The sequence below is a fragment of the Arachis hypogaea genome, chromosome 14, assembly GCF_003086295.3.
Source record: "Arachis hypogaea cultivar Tifrunner chromosome 14, arahy.Tifrunner.gnm2.J5K5, whole genome shotgun sequence".
NCBI lineage: Eukaryota > Viridiplantae > Streptophyta > Magnoliopsida > Fabales > Fabaceae > Arachis > Arachis hypogaea.
In genome coordinates this window covers 35,831,790-35,846,972 of record NC_092049.1, presented here as the reverse complement: position 1 = coordinate 35,846,972, position 15,183 = coordinate 35,831,790, and the positions used below count along the sequence as shown (strand labels likewise).

General features: G+C 35.6%; 2 protein-coding genes across 2 annotated transcripts; one reads left to right on the top strand and one right to left on the bottom strand.

Annotated features, from left to right (window-relative positions):
• Positions 1-1,127: 1,127 nt before the first annotated feature.
• On the top strand, positions 1,128-6,326 carry LOC112741960 (lecithin-cholesterol acyltransferase-like 4). The gene is made up of 11 exons (XM_025791156.3): positions 1,128-1,751; positions 2,207-2,298; positions 2,388-2,506; positions 2,670-2,805; positions 2,958-3,009; positions 3,189-3,289; positions 3,907-4,086; positions 4,408-4,565; positions 4,695-4,749; positions 5,163-5,216; positions 5,646-6,326. The coding sequence occupies exons 1-11, from the start codon at positions 1,502-1,504 to the stop codon at positions 6,033-6,035; spliced, it is 1,587 nt and encodes a 528-aa protein (XP_025646941.1). The 5' UTR covers positions 1,128-1,501; the 3' UTR covers positions 6,036-6,326.
• Positions 5,644-7,816, bottom strand: LOC112741961 (protein PHLOEM PROTEIN 2-LIKE A1). Its single transcript, XM_025791157.3, has 3 exons — positions 7,227-7,816; positions 6,998-7,116; positions 5,644-6,890 (listed from the first exon to the last, which is right to left on the bottom strand). Exons 1-3 carry the CDS (start codon positions 7,698-7,700, stop codon positions 6,515-6,517), a joined length of 969 nt encoding a protein of 322 aa, XP_025646942.1. The 5' UTR covers positions 7,701-7,816; the 3' UTR covers positions 5,644-6,514.
• Positions 7,817-15,183: the final 7,367 nt, after the last annotated feature.

Below are 15,183 nucleotides of genomic sequence, written 5' to 3'. Positions count from 1 at the left end.
ATATAACTTTTCAATTAGATGATGCATTTAGATTATTTTAAATATTAAATTTGATGATTAGTTATTTTTTTAGGGGATAATATAAGATTAGATATTTATATAATATTTTTTAAAACTTAACGTATGAAAATTAAATTTTTATTATAAATACTTACAATGTTGTAGCAATGTAGCATGCTAGTGGCCAAGAAACAATAGCTGGAACGGCATAGTCTTCTTATACTCAATTAAGAGATTGCGGGTTCGAGTCTTCATATTTTCGGTAAAAAAAAAATGTAGCATGCTAGTGGTTCTTCCGACGGTGTAGATAAAATAATTTAAATTAAAACTTTTTATTCTAATAAATAATCACAGGAGTTAATTTAGAGGTAATGTATCTATATCTACTATCTTAAAAGACTTTATTAGTATTTTTTTTCTTTAAGAATTAATTTGTCTAAAGTACAAATTTTCATAAATTTATTTGTCACTTTACTTTTTTATTTTTGTGTTTTTGGACAAAAATTCAAATACTTTTTTCTATCATTTTTAAAAATGAAGAAAAAATATATCTTTTGCTTTTCTTTTTATAGGCTAGATTTTCTAATTTCTATCAACAATTTCACTCATATGTTGTATTTTTTAAACTAAGAAAATAGAAAGTAGACAATAAAATTATTATAAATGAAGAAAATAAAATTAAAAGAAAAAGAAAAGAGAGAGGGCGAAAGAAAAAAGAAAAAAAATTAATAGCGAGTTTGTTTATTTTTTTCTGTGGAGAAATGATTCTTTAATTATAGAAAAAAAATTAGAATAAAATAATGGAATAGATTAATAAAAGATTAAGAACTTAAGAATATATAAAAACAGTTGGAAAATGATACTTTCTTGTTCATCATCAAGAATTTATGTTAGTTACAGATTTTTTTTTTTTTATTTACCAAAGATAGGAGACTCGAACCCGTAATCTCTTAATTAAGTATGGAAAGACTATGCCATTTGAACTATTATTCATTGGCATGTTAGTTACAGATTTCACTAATGGAGAATACTAAATAAATATTTTTGGTAAAAAAAAATAAAAATTGATTAATACTAAATTTTTTGGTGACTTGATTAATACTAAATTGATACAAAATAATAAAAACATAGATAAATAAACAGAAAACGGTCAAAACATTAATAATACAGGTAAATTAAAGCAAACGTCAAACATGTGGAAATTAATGAAGAAAATTTCCAATTCACCATTCACAAATTTACATGATCACATTATCTTCTCTTTCTTTTCAATTTACGCTGTGTCCCGTTGAAACCAGTGTGATCTTCATCATCCCCACGAAACACCCCTCTTCTTCCCCAATTTTGAAACCCTAATTCCTCCCAAATCCAATCACCATTTCCAATCAATTAGGTTAGGGTTTCGAACTTGCACATACGCTCTCAATCCCCAATTTCATCGAGCACGTCGATCAGTTTTTCAGCTTTCTCATTCCTAGGGGTTTTTCCAGTCATATTAGAGATGGCGATCGGATTCGATGATCTTGTTCGAGCCTTGGAGCTCTGGTTGAAGCTCAACAAGAAGCCCAAGCAAACAGGGGCAAACGTGAACACCGATCTTGACCCTGTTTTGTTGGTGCCTGGTATTGGTGGCTCCATTCTCCACGCCGTTAACATTGATGATGATAGTTATGAACGAGTATGGGTTCGATTCGTCGCGGCCGAGTACAAGCTGAAGACCAAGCTTTGGTCACGTTACGATTCTTCTACAGGTGAACCATAAATTGGGGGGAAATAAATAGATAAATAAATAATTAAATAATGTTAAGCTCATGCTATTCAGTTATATAATCGGTTAACAAGGTAGCTTCTTTTTGGGAACTACCAAGTATGAGGTTATGAATTCCTTGCTGGATTAAAGAAAGCTTAATTTTAATGGGTTAAAGGGCGTGTAAGTGTAATTTTTCTCTATTTAGTTTGTACTTACATCAGTTAGTGATGGCGGTGAGACTGAGAGTATGCAAAACCATGGAGCAACCTCTTGATTGAGTAATTTTTATGTTATGCATTCTTATGATGTATCTGACTATCTAAGCTTAAAAGTTTGCTCGGTTAGGTTCTTTATTTATTGCAATGGATGTACCAGTATTTTATGATGAAGAGTCTGCTGCAAGAAAACTCTAAATTTGGTTGGTTTAAAATTTATGGTGATCTCTTTTGAAACTAGGGAAAACCGAATCCATGGATCCAAAGACAACTATTGCGGTTCCTGAAGATAGGCATGGGCTCTATGCTATTGATATTTTGGACCCTGACTTGGTATGCCTGTTTTTAAGATGATATGCATGAACTTTAGCTCAGATAGGTAAAGAGTTGACTTTGGATCCTGGTTAATTTTTGTGATGCAGGTAATTGGATCTGAGTCTGTGTATTATTTCCATGACATGATCGTTGAAATGCTCAAATGGGGGTATCAAGAGGGGACAACACTTTTTGGCTTTGGGTATGATTTTCGCCAAAGCAACAGGTAATAAATTAATTTGAAATTGGAAATTTTTGAAGTGTTTAATTATATTAATTTGTTCAAACTTGGAGTGGCAGGAATGTGAACTATTTAAGTCTCTTGACAACTATGGTATTTATGAAAACGAAAGCAATTTCTTTATCAACTATGCTTTTATTTCATTTAGGTTGCCCGAAACAATGGACAAGTTGGCTGCAAAACTAGCAGCAGTGTATAATGCTGCAGGGGGAAAAAAGATAAACATCATAACTCATTCTATGGGTGGTATTTTGGTGAAATGTTTTATGGCCCTCCATACTGATGTAATACAACTACTCAGCTTCTCAAATCAGTGTTTTATTATGTAGCATCCTGTACAACATAATCTTTGATTCTTTTCCGTTGTCAATTTGTATTTACTCTTTTCATTAACCTCAAAAGTTAAAGCCTACGATTTGTACCTATCTTTTTGCAGATTTTTGAGAAGTACGTGAAAAATTGGATTGCAGTTTGTGCTCCATTCCAGGGTAAGCACTAACTACTAAGCAATTCTGCTATATGTATACTTAGAAATTTAAAAGTAAATAAGTTAGTATATATTGCGGTGAAATGCCTCTTCTAGTATTTCAGTTCAACAACCTGGGGCATGGTTAAATATTTATTTTCTTTGGTAAATTTAATTGAAGAATGCATGCATGCTCTGCAGGTGCACCTGGATGTACCAATTCTACCTTTCTAAACGGAATGTCGTTTGTGGAGGGATGGGAGCAGAGGCTTTATATTTCCAAATGGAGCATGCACCAGTTGGTAAAAACCAGATAACTTACTCTTTGAATATTTGTGTCGAGTTCAGTTATTCATATAGCACCTGTCATGAAAATTTTTTGAGTCATCCTCCCTTTCTTAGTATATTATTATTGCGTATGACATTTTTTTTAGTATATCTTACCAATCTTAATGTCTTTTTTTTTTCCGGGACTATCTTCTCAAATTATCCTACCTTTAGTGCTGGCAACTGACATCGATATGCATGTAATATATTAATTGTTAATGAGTATGAGAAGCTGGAAAATAGAAATCAATATTACTTAAAGGCTAAAAGCCTAAAACCAAGTGCAAAACCCTAAGGAAGCCTAACAAGTTATATTAGCCATCATAATTCCTCATCATGCTTTTTAGATGTATGGGTATGGGTATACTATGTAGAAAAAGGAAGTTTGCAATGAAAACGAGTTTTTATCTGCCATTATTCTTGTTATTGTGTACAAGTTATTGATAAATGGATTCATGAGAATGATCACTTGATATTGAATAGCTGATTTAGACTTTTCAGGGTATGTGTTGTTGGGTTATGTGTTCTCTCTTTCTATTTGCTTGTGTCCACATTTTAGAGTTATTTAACGAAGCTTGTTATAATGGTACAGCTGATGGAATGTCCATCTATATACGAGTTGATGGGCCCTCGTAATTTTAATTGGCAAGTCATTCCTCGTCTGGAATTGTTTCGCAAGCATGATTCCGATGGGAACTCTCGTATTATTCTTGAATCATATACACCATCTGATAACGTTGGTGTTCTCAAGGAAGCACTTGCAACTAACACAGTGAGTTACTGACTCTTTGTTGCTTAGAAAGGTGTAAATTTAAGTATCTCCTATATTTCTGTAATGAAAGCAACTCTGCCTTTTTTCATGTACAATTGATTGAACTTCATTCAATTTGATACATATGATATATAATGAAACCTTGTTTCTTGGGTGCGTTGGAGCTGGTTATGTTCTTATTTTCATGCACTGTAGAAGTGCATCAATATATTTGCAAAGTACATCTTTTGCCTGTTTATTGAAGATTTACTGATGTAGTTACTAGTGTGTTTACTAGTGCAGAGCTTAATGACATTGCTATGACGCCTATCTGTGATGCAGATTAATTACAATGGTTTGGATTTGCCCCTGCCTTTCAATTCAGACATCTTGAAATGGGCAAATGAAACATGGGAGATTCTTTCCTCAGCCAAACTTCCCTCAGGAGTTAAATTTTACAATATTTATGGAACCAATCTTGCAACATCTCATACTGTTTGGTAATGCATATACCAAATCTTGGCTTGATACCCAGAATTGGAGTTTATCAACTGTACTAAGAATGTTATTCTAGCAGGTTTAGTTTAGAAAATATATTAACCTCAGTCTAAATAATTACAATTCTGCAGCTATGGAAGTCAGGACAAGCCTGTAACTGATCTGGAACAGCTACGATATTTCGAGGTCATTACCGATTTTAATTGTACTAAATATGTATGCTTTGATTTATCTTACATTTCAAAGTGGAGCGAGGCAATTAGCTTTGCTGCATACTGTATTGATTCTCTAATTTTGCGTTACAGCTTTTGTTTACACTAATATCAATATTAAAACCTGGACAGACTTTCATTTGGATTCTGGTCTGACCCAAAATTTTATAATTTTTGAATGTATTATGCTTATTAGTAAAAGCTGTTTCACTAATTTGAAAAAAGAAGTATTCTTTCAGATTGGTATACATTTAATTCTTTTATTGACTTGCAACTTAGGTCTTCTGTCTCTGTTGTGATAGAAGAATGTGCACTCTGTTAAAACAACTGTTTCATCATTTTATTTTTTCATTCAATTGCCGAGGCTAACATTTTTGTAATATTCAGGCCAAATATATATGCGTTGATGGTGATGGAACAGTCCCAGTAGAGTCAGCTAAGGTTTGCTAACTTCCCTATGTTTGTCTTTATGCAGTTCATGATTAGTCGAATCTAAAAATGCCTTGAAGTATGTGAATTTGTTACAACTGTGGTTGGTTTAACATATTTTTCAATGTGAAGCTATGTTGGGAGGATTGCACTTGGCGACTTATGGAACTCTGGGAAATATTGGTTGACTAAATCCCTTATTTCTTGTTGGATATATTCTAGAAAAAATCTACTTTCCACGGAATTTCAACTGCCACATATTACACCAATAAAGTTTCCATTGGCACAATTCACCCTCAATGAATCATAATTCAATTATAACAAGCTAATATTGGGGGACCAAGATATTTATGGATCCCTCTCCTGCATCATTCTACCTGCAATTCATGTCTTCTAATTCTGCCTTATGTTTAATATACTATATCATCATCTCAAATGCAGGCTGATGGGCTCAATGCTGAGGCAAGAGTTGGAATTCCAGGTGAACATCGGGGTATCCTCTGCGAACCTCATCTATTCCGGATTATCAAGCACTGGCTGAGAGCTGGAGACCCAGATCCTTTTTACGATCCCCTGAATGATTATGTGATTCTACCCACTGCTTTTGAAATGGAGAGTCACAAAGAGAAGGGTGTAGAAGTAGCATCCCTTAAAGAAGAATGGGATGTTATTTCCAAAGACCAAGATGAACAAAGCAATAGTGATGATAAAATGGAGATGAGATCCATATCAGTTTCACATGATGGGACTAAGGCTCATGCTACCGTCACTGTTCGCGAGGGTAAACAACATGTTGAACTGAAAGCTGTGACCGTTTCAGTCGATGCCTAATGCATCTGTTTCGGTTATTGAATGAGTGAACAGGGAGGAATACCTTCTGTACAGTTTGATTGTGGCCGCCATCACTTGTATATAAGAACTGAAATGATGGTGCTGCCATGTTCCTCCATGTTTTCATGTATGATTTGTGAATTATATGTATTCGTTATGACCATCTTTCTACCATTAACTCATGGTTCCAAGAGTGGTGTTCGTTGTGCAAAGTTCATGTAAAACGTTACTGTTTATTGGACTATTTTAAAATCCAATAAATAATTCATAATTCGCGTTCATTATTCATAATTGAATGCCCTCTGTTAAAACTTTTTTGACGACTGCAATAGTGCAACTAATGCACCTAAAAGTGTCTTATTTTGGAAACACACTACAACATAGTATCATACGCTTAAGTTATTAAAACCATTAGCTCGCGTTCTCTATTTGAACCGTCCTAAGATTTTGTACATCAAAGAAAGAAATCTCATTACTGTCTAGCTTAGTTCCTTTGGTTTGATGGCAACACCTTTGATCACAAGTCCCTGCTTCCACATGCCACCTTCATACTCGTACAGAGACACCTCCATCTCCCCACCATCTTTTTCAGATGCTACAAACTCGCCGACCGGAATCTCTATCCACTGCATTCGTAACTTCTCAATCAAACTCTCCTTGTGTTGCTGCTTTTTACCTCCCGGAAGCACGAGTCTAACGTTGACCGGAACTTCCCACCCTTGCGCCGGATCCTTCAACATTACAATAAACGACACTTCATATAGAGTTCCTGGTGAAAGGTTTCTGGTATCAAATTTTCCATGCACCTCTAGCCAACACACTCTTTCCAGTTCAGCCACTTCAATAATTGTGCCACTGCAATATCACATAACTCGCTCTAATCAGTTAAGACTAGATAAAAAAGCTGTCTAAGATAAATCAATGTGCTATGATCATAATATTCATTTTAACTAAATGCGGACCTTGATTCTTTCTGGGTTACCCATTTCCAATAATGTTGATTTTCTGCCCACGTGATTGAGAGTGCTCTTGCGTATAACATGAAACAGTTGCTATTGGACTTCTCTTCTATCCAATATTTCTGTCAATAATGATAATCAATACTCAATAGAGAATTATATTATATTAAACTAAAGATAATATGACTTGCGACAAGTTGATCAATAAAGAAAGATACAGTGTTGAGCTTGCCTTAGTGTTATGGTCTAAGAAGACTCCAGAATATAGCTGATCAAGCAGCTTTTCCTTGGAAGATGTATGAACCGGTGAGTCTGCACCCTTCAATATGTCTTCATATCTATGTGGAAGATTCATCATCAGTTCTTTGGAGGATTTAGTAGTGGCTAATTGGTGATGATTGTTTCCCTTGTTGGGTTTTACAACTCTTGTGGGGGAATAATTTTCCACTGATGAGTTTGTGGCTTTGATGGATGGTTTTGATGGCAGTAACCATCCATCCTTGCTGGTAGCTCCTTCATTATTTGCCACAGGCTGCGGTTGCGGTTGTGGTTGTAGTTGCGACTGTGGCCTTCTTAGCTGTGGAGACTGTGTTCTTGATAATTGCGGCTGTGGCTGTGGTTGTGATTGTGATTGTGGCCTCAACAGCTGCTGGTGTTGGTGGTTGTGAGGCTCCTCATCAACTTCTCGTGAAAGTTCAGCTCCCATTTCTCTTGTTAATTTCTTCGGTTCCTATCACTATTATACCTATTAGTGGATTTTCAATCGAAGCACCCTTTTTCTTTTATAGCGGAACTAATGTAAAGAAAATTGCAAATGATGTTAGATGCATTTATTTGATTAGTGATATAAAGATATTTGTTTAAAACACTGTTACATTTAAAAAATAATTGTGTAAAGTATATTTTTTATTTCTGTCGTTTGCAATTTTTTTTTTAAATATTTCTAACATTTAATTTTATTTAATTTTATGCTTAACATTTTAAATTTATTCAATTTTATTCTTAACGTTTTTTATTTGTATCAAAAGTCAAAACTATTCTTAAAACTTTTTAATTTTATCCCTAAAATTTTACATGGAATTAACGTCCACGGTAATTTTGGCACAAATTAAAAACATTAGGAATAAAATTGAATACAATTAAAAGTTACGAATATTTTTAAAAAAATATAGATATTAGAAACAAAAAATATATTTAATCCAAAAATAATAAGTATATGAAATTAACTTTTAATTAGTTAATATTAACTAACTTTTTATTATAACATTATTTTTTAATTTTTATTCTTGGAAGATTTGCGATTTAAGATTTAATATTTAGGATTCAAAGTTTAAAATTTAAAATTTATAATTTAAGATTTAGAGAAATTAATACTTAATAGAGACCAGCTATTAGTTGGCGATAGTGATAAAAAAGTAATTTCAGAAAATGTTGACGATTATTAGCTAAAAAATAATATAATTTTTTAATTTGATTGGGTAATATTAAGGAGCTAATTTTTTTCTTTTTTACTTTTTCTTTGTTCAAAAGCAGGAATTTTATTGATTCTGACAAAATAAATAAGTTGTCCAACTTGGATAACAATAGTAACAAGTGGTAAATATCAAAAGAATACTTCAGAGAAAAAAATATTAAAATAAACTAATGAGTTATAACTCAAATGATATAGTTTCTCTATATTCACTTTGAGATTGCGGGTTCAAGTCTCACTTCTAACTTTGAAATTTCTTAGACTATATATCCATATTTTCATTCTTATGGAATTTGAATTTCCAATAGCAGGGTATAACACCATGCTCTTCCGCCATCCCAAAGGTCCAATTTTGCAGTAGATATATTCATTATTTTCTGTTATTGTCAAATATTTATTGTTTGTTGGCAATTAATTAAGCAGTACATGACTGATTCTGGCATTCTTACATTCTTACATTTAGAACATATGATTGAGAAATTGAAAATTGAAAATTCCGTGGATAGCTCTCCAAACGAAGAACTTAACTTTTGTTGGAATTTTAATAGACCAAATTAATTTCCAAATCATCTTCTGGGTGAAAAGTTATGAGAGAAATTCTATTGTGGCATGAAAAATCTGCATGCAACTGCATAATTGAAACACAGAGTAAGAACCACTCTTTTCTTTTCATGTTAATTTGTCCGGGTTTAAATTTCTTCTAACGTTGAGTATATTTTGAACCACAGGAGAGAAAAATTAAGCGGTAATAAGTGATGAATTTCAGTGACCATTAGTCTAAAGTAATTGTAACACCTATTGAAGGTTCTGGTTAAGAGATAGTGATTGAGGTCTTTAATTAAATTATGTTAGTATTATCACCATATGCTTGTTCAAAAATAAAAATTATATTATCCCTACTTATTTGCCATTTCAAACTTTTTTCTAGAATCTTGCGACTTTCTAAGATACTTCTACATCTTCAGGATAGATTGGTTCATGGACTTTTATAAATGATAAGAAAGAAAAGTACTTACTTTTAGGTACTTTATAAACCAAAGAGTTCATCCTAAAAATCAGTCTCCAACTTTTTTTTAACATAGTTAAGTTAATTGCTTTTAAATTTTTAAAGCCCAATTCTCTCTGATTTTTATCACGATATAGTATTCTAGACTTAAAATTATAAACTCTTAATTTTTTTTAAATTATTTTGTTTATATTAAATTTTAGATTCTAAATTATAAACTCTCAACTTTAAACCACATTATAACCCAAAAATTTTAAAAAGAATTAAAAATTTTAGAATTAAAAAAATGTTAGTTAATTAACTAAAAGTTGATTCTCTATATTTTTATTTGATTTTATAAAATGTTAAACAAATTTGAAGTATAACTAAAATGTTAAAAAGAGAATTGTTCCGAGAGTTACCTGAAACTGGATTGTCTTTGGGCTTGCGTGTGAGGCCCAAATTCTTAATGGAGCAGATTCCAACTTAGCTTACGTCCAGTAGCTGTCGTTCGAGTTGTTTGTAAGAAGGTGGGGGGTGGTACCTGCAAAACACTCCGATGCCTAAGTTAGCAAGGGTCTTAGCAAGTTTAAGTATATTGGAACTTAAAGGTACCTGAGTGTGTCAGGGTATTTATAGGTGATGAACCAATAACCACCGTTGAAGTAGTTCCACTTTTGGTGGTGGATAACCGTCCCTTTATCTTATGGCTTGTTGAGATCTCCCTTCTAGAAGTGGGTGAGAGATTTTGGGAGGCAGTTATTTATGTGGGTAAGTACAGGCTGCCCATTTTCGTCGATTCCGACCTCCTCAAAGAGGTCGGGTTACTATAGAGGCCACTCTCTTAGTAGGGCCTTTCAGCTTTATTGGGCCTAGCTTATATTTTGGGCCAGGGTATGAATAGTGCCCCTATTTGAGTCCGTTCTCTTTATGTTGAGTTGGATTCAAGTATAGAGCAAGTCGGAGATGTTCTGGTCGGTATTTTCTTTCTAGTTGAAAAATCGACATGATTTCGAATTAAAAACTGATGTGATTTCAAGTTGCCAACCATCGCGCCCGTTGGCTTTTCACATTAACACATGGGGGCAGTTACGTTAGTAACGACACATTCTTTAAATGAGTGGGACTTTTTACGGTTTTGCCCCTAGTGCCTTATAAATACTTTCCCCCTCTTTCTCTTTCTTCTTTTTTGTCTTCTTCTGTGAACTACCTTTCTTTCTTTGTGCTTCCTTTGTCTTCCTCCAGCCCCTTCGTTTCTCAGTTTTTGGTGCTTTAAGACGCTCGCTTCTCCTCTGTTGAAACTCCCCTCCCTTCGTTCTTCAAAGAAAGGTTAATTTTTCACTGTTTTTATAGTGTTTCCACTGTTTCTGTGTTTTCTGCTTTGATGGACTAGGTGCCTTTCGAGAGACTTTGTGTAGTTTTTGGGTATCTTGATTGTCGTTTCGTTGTTGTATGCATTAGAAACCTTCAAGATGGATGAGTTATACTTTTTCTTCAAAAATTTTTATTTTTTTGTGGCTGTTGGTTGCTCTTTATTTGCAAAAACTTCCCTTGCTTCAATTTTGTTTGTAATGTTCACTTTTTGTGTAATGTAGGTATCTCTACTTATACATCCCTTTCCATTTCTCAAAAAATGTCTTCTCGGGTCCTTGAGGATTTATTGAAATGGATGGGTAGATTCTTCTATACTTTCATCCCATCGAATAGTTGATATCATTTGTAAAAGAGCTTCGTAAACACCATAGAATCTGTAGTTCTGTCGACGACAAGACCAAGTATGAAATAGTAGCCCCTGATCCCGAAGATCGAGTTTGCTGTGGGAGGACTGCTGAGTCGGAACCCCATTTTATGTTCATGTATGACTATTTGTTTACCCATTTGGGGGTGACTTTTTCTTTTTCTAATTTTGAGATAGAGGTGTTATCCCATGGCAGAGTGGCTCCTTCCTAACTCCATCCTAATTCTTGGGGATTTCTTAAAATTTACCAGCTTGTCAGCCGTGAACTTGGATTCCCGATTTCTCTGAGAATCTTCTTCTATCTTTTTTAACAAAGCCCTTTAGTGCTTTGAATAAACAAAACAAACAACAGTAGGTCTCCATCCGGAATATCCAAGGTTGGAAGGTTTTTTCTATTTTTGACGAGTCGTTCCACGACTTAAATTTTTTTTTCAAATTTCGAGCTGTTGAGGGCCAACATCCTTTTTTCTTAAGTGAGACCAATGAACCCCGCTTTCAGCTGTACTGGACAGAGACAGCCCCTATCGAAAAGTATAATTTGGTAGATTTAGATGAGATCGAGGAGGCTGTAGTCGAGTTTTTTTTAGAGGCTTGGGGACGGCTCCAAACCTTGACACCAAAAAATTCTTTCTCGGGACTCCGAGTTATATCGTACCAAGCTAGGTAGCTTTTTTATTTTTGTTTTGTAGATAATTACTCATTTTTCTGGCTAGTTTGTTGATATCTCTTTATTCTATTTATAGAAAAAATGAAAAGTGGTTCTAAGGCATACCATAAAGTACAAGAGGTTAAGAGGAATGCTCGTGGCCGAGCTGCTCAATTACAGGAGAGTAGCAAGTCGGATACCTCTTCTCCGACTAATTTTGACTTGGGGACATCATCTCAGAGTCATCTGGTAAACCCTTCTTTTCCTCCTCCTTCTCTAGCTCTTACTCCTCCAGTTCCTCCTTTCTCAGAGCCGAGCTCTAAGAAGAGGAAGACTTCGGAATCCAGTGTCCTTAATATTGATGACGCTGGATTTGATGGGGTAAAATTTTGCGAGAGGCACATCCTTCCTCATAGTTTCATTGCTATGGATGATGATTCTATCAAAAATCACCTTAAAATCTTAATTTGGGGGGGGGGGGGGAATCCGAACTGGTGGAGTATGCTCTACCCTTCTTAAAGAGTTTGAGAAGGCTCCTCTGAATGCTACTCAGCATTCCTTGGAGGCTCTTCGGGCTGAGGTGGCCACTCTTCGGGAGGCTGAGAAGGGGTTGGAAGGGGAAAAAATAAGCTTGGAGGCCGAGCTTTTCAAAGCTCGGGATAGGGAGAGGGAGTCTGTAGCTTCTGGTGCTTTGGCTGAAGGGTTACTGAAGAAGGCTCAAGAGAGTCATGTCAGGGTCTTTAGGGAGAATTTGGAGCTGAAGAGGCAAATGGAGCAGCTTAGGAAAAATAATATAGATTTGGAGGAGTCGGTTGCTGAAGGGACATAGGAGGTGTTTGAAGTGTTGAAGAATCAAGTTCGGGTTCTTGCTCCCGACCTGGACTTGTCTCCCCTTCACCCCGACAAGATTGTGGTTGATGGGGAGATCGTTTTTCCTCCTCGGCCTCCCACTGACTCGGAGCTAAAGACTGCTGGTCAGCGCTTGGTGGAGTCTCCTCCGTCAGAGGTCGCTCCTGCCGAGGAGGTGATTCCGAGCTCTTCCTCTCATCCAGAAACTGCTCCAACCAAGGAGACCCTTCCAACTCCTTCAACCGGGGAAGCTCTTCCGACCTCTTTAGCCGTTCCTGATTCCTCTCCTTCCAATGATCAAAATCCTTTGATTGGCCTCATTTGACATTATTAAGGTCCGGCTTGTGGGACCTTTTATAAACACTTTTGTATATGTTTTTTGAATATTTTTAATATGTCTGTTTGTTGATTTTGGTCCTTTGAAAAGGACTCTAATGACTTTTTTACTTTATTTTTTGATATTGGTACTTTTTGGTAGGACTCTAACAAAGTAGTCATGTTTGCCTTTTTTTAGAAAAAGGGTTTCTTGCATCTGTGAATTTTGGCTCTAAGGTTTTTTTCTATGCTTTGCTTGCATGTTGAATTTTCTCTTCTGTTAGGCTCTTCGAGAGGCTTTTGTGATAGCCTTTAGATAGCCCTTTTCTTAGGCTATTTAAGGATTTTCTTTTTCCACCACTTAGTGCGAGTGGTCAACTTAATTTGTTATTGAGTCGTTTTTGTAACTTAGGCTATTTTTGCGATGTATTTTGTTCTGATCGGGCGTTCACCGACTTATAAGTCATTTACGTTTGAGTTTCATATGATCGTCTTTCATACCCTCTTTACACCGACTTGTACCTCGTCGCTTTATCTTGCCAACCATGTATGTCAGACAACATATTTTTATGTTTTTTTGAGATTAAGTCGATGCGTGTTGTAGAGATAATAATGGAATTTAAAAAGAAAATATTGTTTTATTAAGAAAACCTATGTTACAAGAAATGCTTTTGCTACTAAGGGAATTAAGTTCTTGCCCCTAGCCCCCACTTTGATGCTTCATTAAAACCCCCTTCAGGAAAATCCTCCTCGGAAAAAAACCATGAAGTCGGAAAAAAGAGTACATCAGTGAACGAAGTATGCTTCTAGCTATAATATCTCTTTAAATTGCAAGCATGCCACGACCTGGGAAGCTTGGCTCCATTCAAGTCGGATACTTTGTAGTAACCTTTCCCCAAGACTTCAATTACCTTGAAAGGTCCCTTCCAATTCGCATCAAATTTCCCATCGCCCGACTTATTTACTCCAATGCCATTTCGTATTAGGACTAAGTCGCTTGTGGCGAAGCTTCTTCGAATGAGTTTTTTATTATATCTAGTTGTCATCCTTTGCTTTAACATTGCTTGTCTTATCTGTGCTTGTTCTTGGATTTCTGGGAGTAGCTCAAGTTCTTCTTTTCGGGCTTGAATGTTTTCGACTTTATCATAAAATCTCACCCTTGGACTTTGCTCATTGATCTCTACTGGGATCATGGCTTCTATTCCATATGGAAATTGAAAGGGGGTTTCTCCAGTCGTGGAGTGCGGCGTTGTTCTGTAAGCCCATAGCACTTGTGGGAGTTCTTCTACCCAAGCCCCTTTTGCTTCTTGCAACCTTTTGTTTAGTCCAGCAAGTATGACTTTATTAGCTTCTTCTGCTTGTCCATTAGCTTGGGGATGCTCCACTGATGTGAATTGATATTTTATCTTCATGCTGGATTCCAAGTTCCTGAATGTAGCGTCAGTAAACTGAGTACCATTACCTGTAGTAATGGAGTGTGGAACCCCAAGCCGAGTAATTATATTTCTGTACAGAAATTTTTGACTTCTTTGTACCATGATATTAGCTAGTGGTTCTGATTCTATCTATTTAGTAAAATAGTCTACTCCCACGATGAGATATTTGACCTGTCCAGGCGCTTGGAGAAAAGGTCCGAGTAGGTCTAATTCCCATTTCGCGAAAGACCATGGTGAGGTTATACTAATGAGTTCCTCAGGGGGAGCGACATGGAAATTGGCATGCATCTGATATGGTTGACACTTCTTAACAAAGTCAGTGGCATCTTTTTGCAAGGTTTCCCAGAAGAATCCGGCTCGAATCACTTTCTTAGCAAAAGACCGTGCTCCTAGATGGTTTCCGTAGATGCCATTGTGTACTTCTTCCAGGACTTCTCCGACTCTAGAAGTCGGGACACACTTTAACAATGGTATGGATATTCCTCTTCTATAGAGGACGTTTTATACTAGAGTGTAGTTCTGACATCCCTACGAATTTTCTTGGTTTCTTTTAGCTCTTCACGAAGGATGTCAAATTTCAAGTATTCGATTAAGGGGGTCATCCATCCGAGGTCTAAGCCAAATATAGGTAGAACATCCAATTTGGCATCCGACTTCACAATTGAGGGTTCCTTAAGAGTTTCTTGTATTAAACTCCTATTATTTACCTCCTCACTTACTAAGATGATACTAGCACCACTCCCGACTTT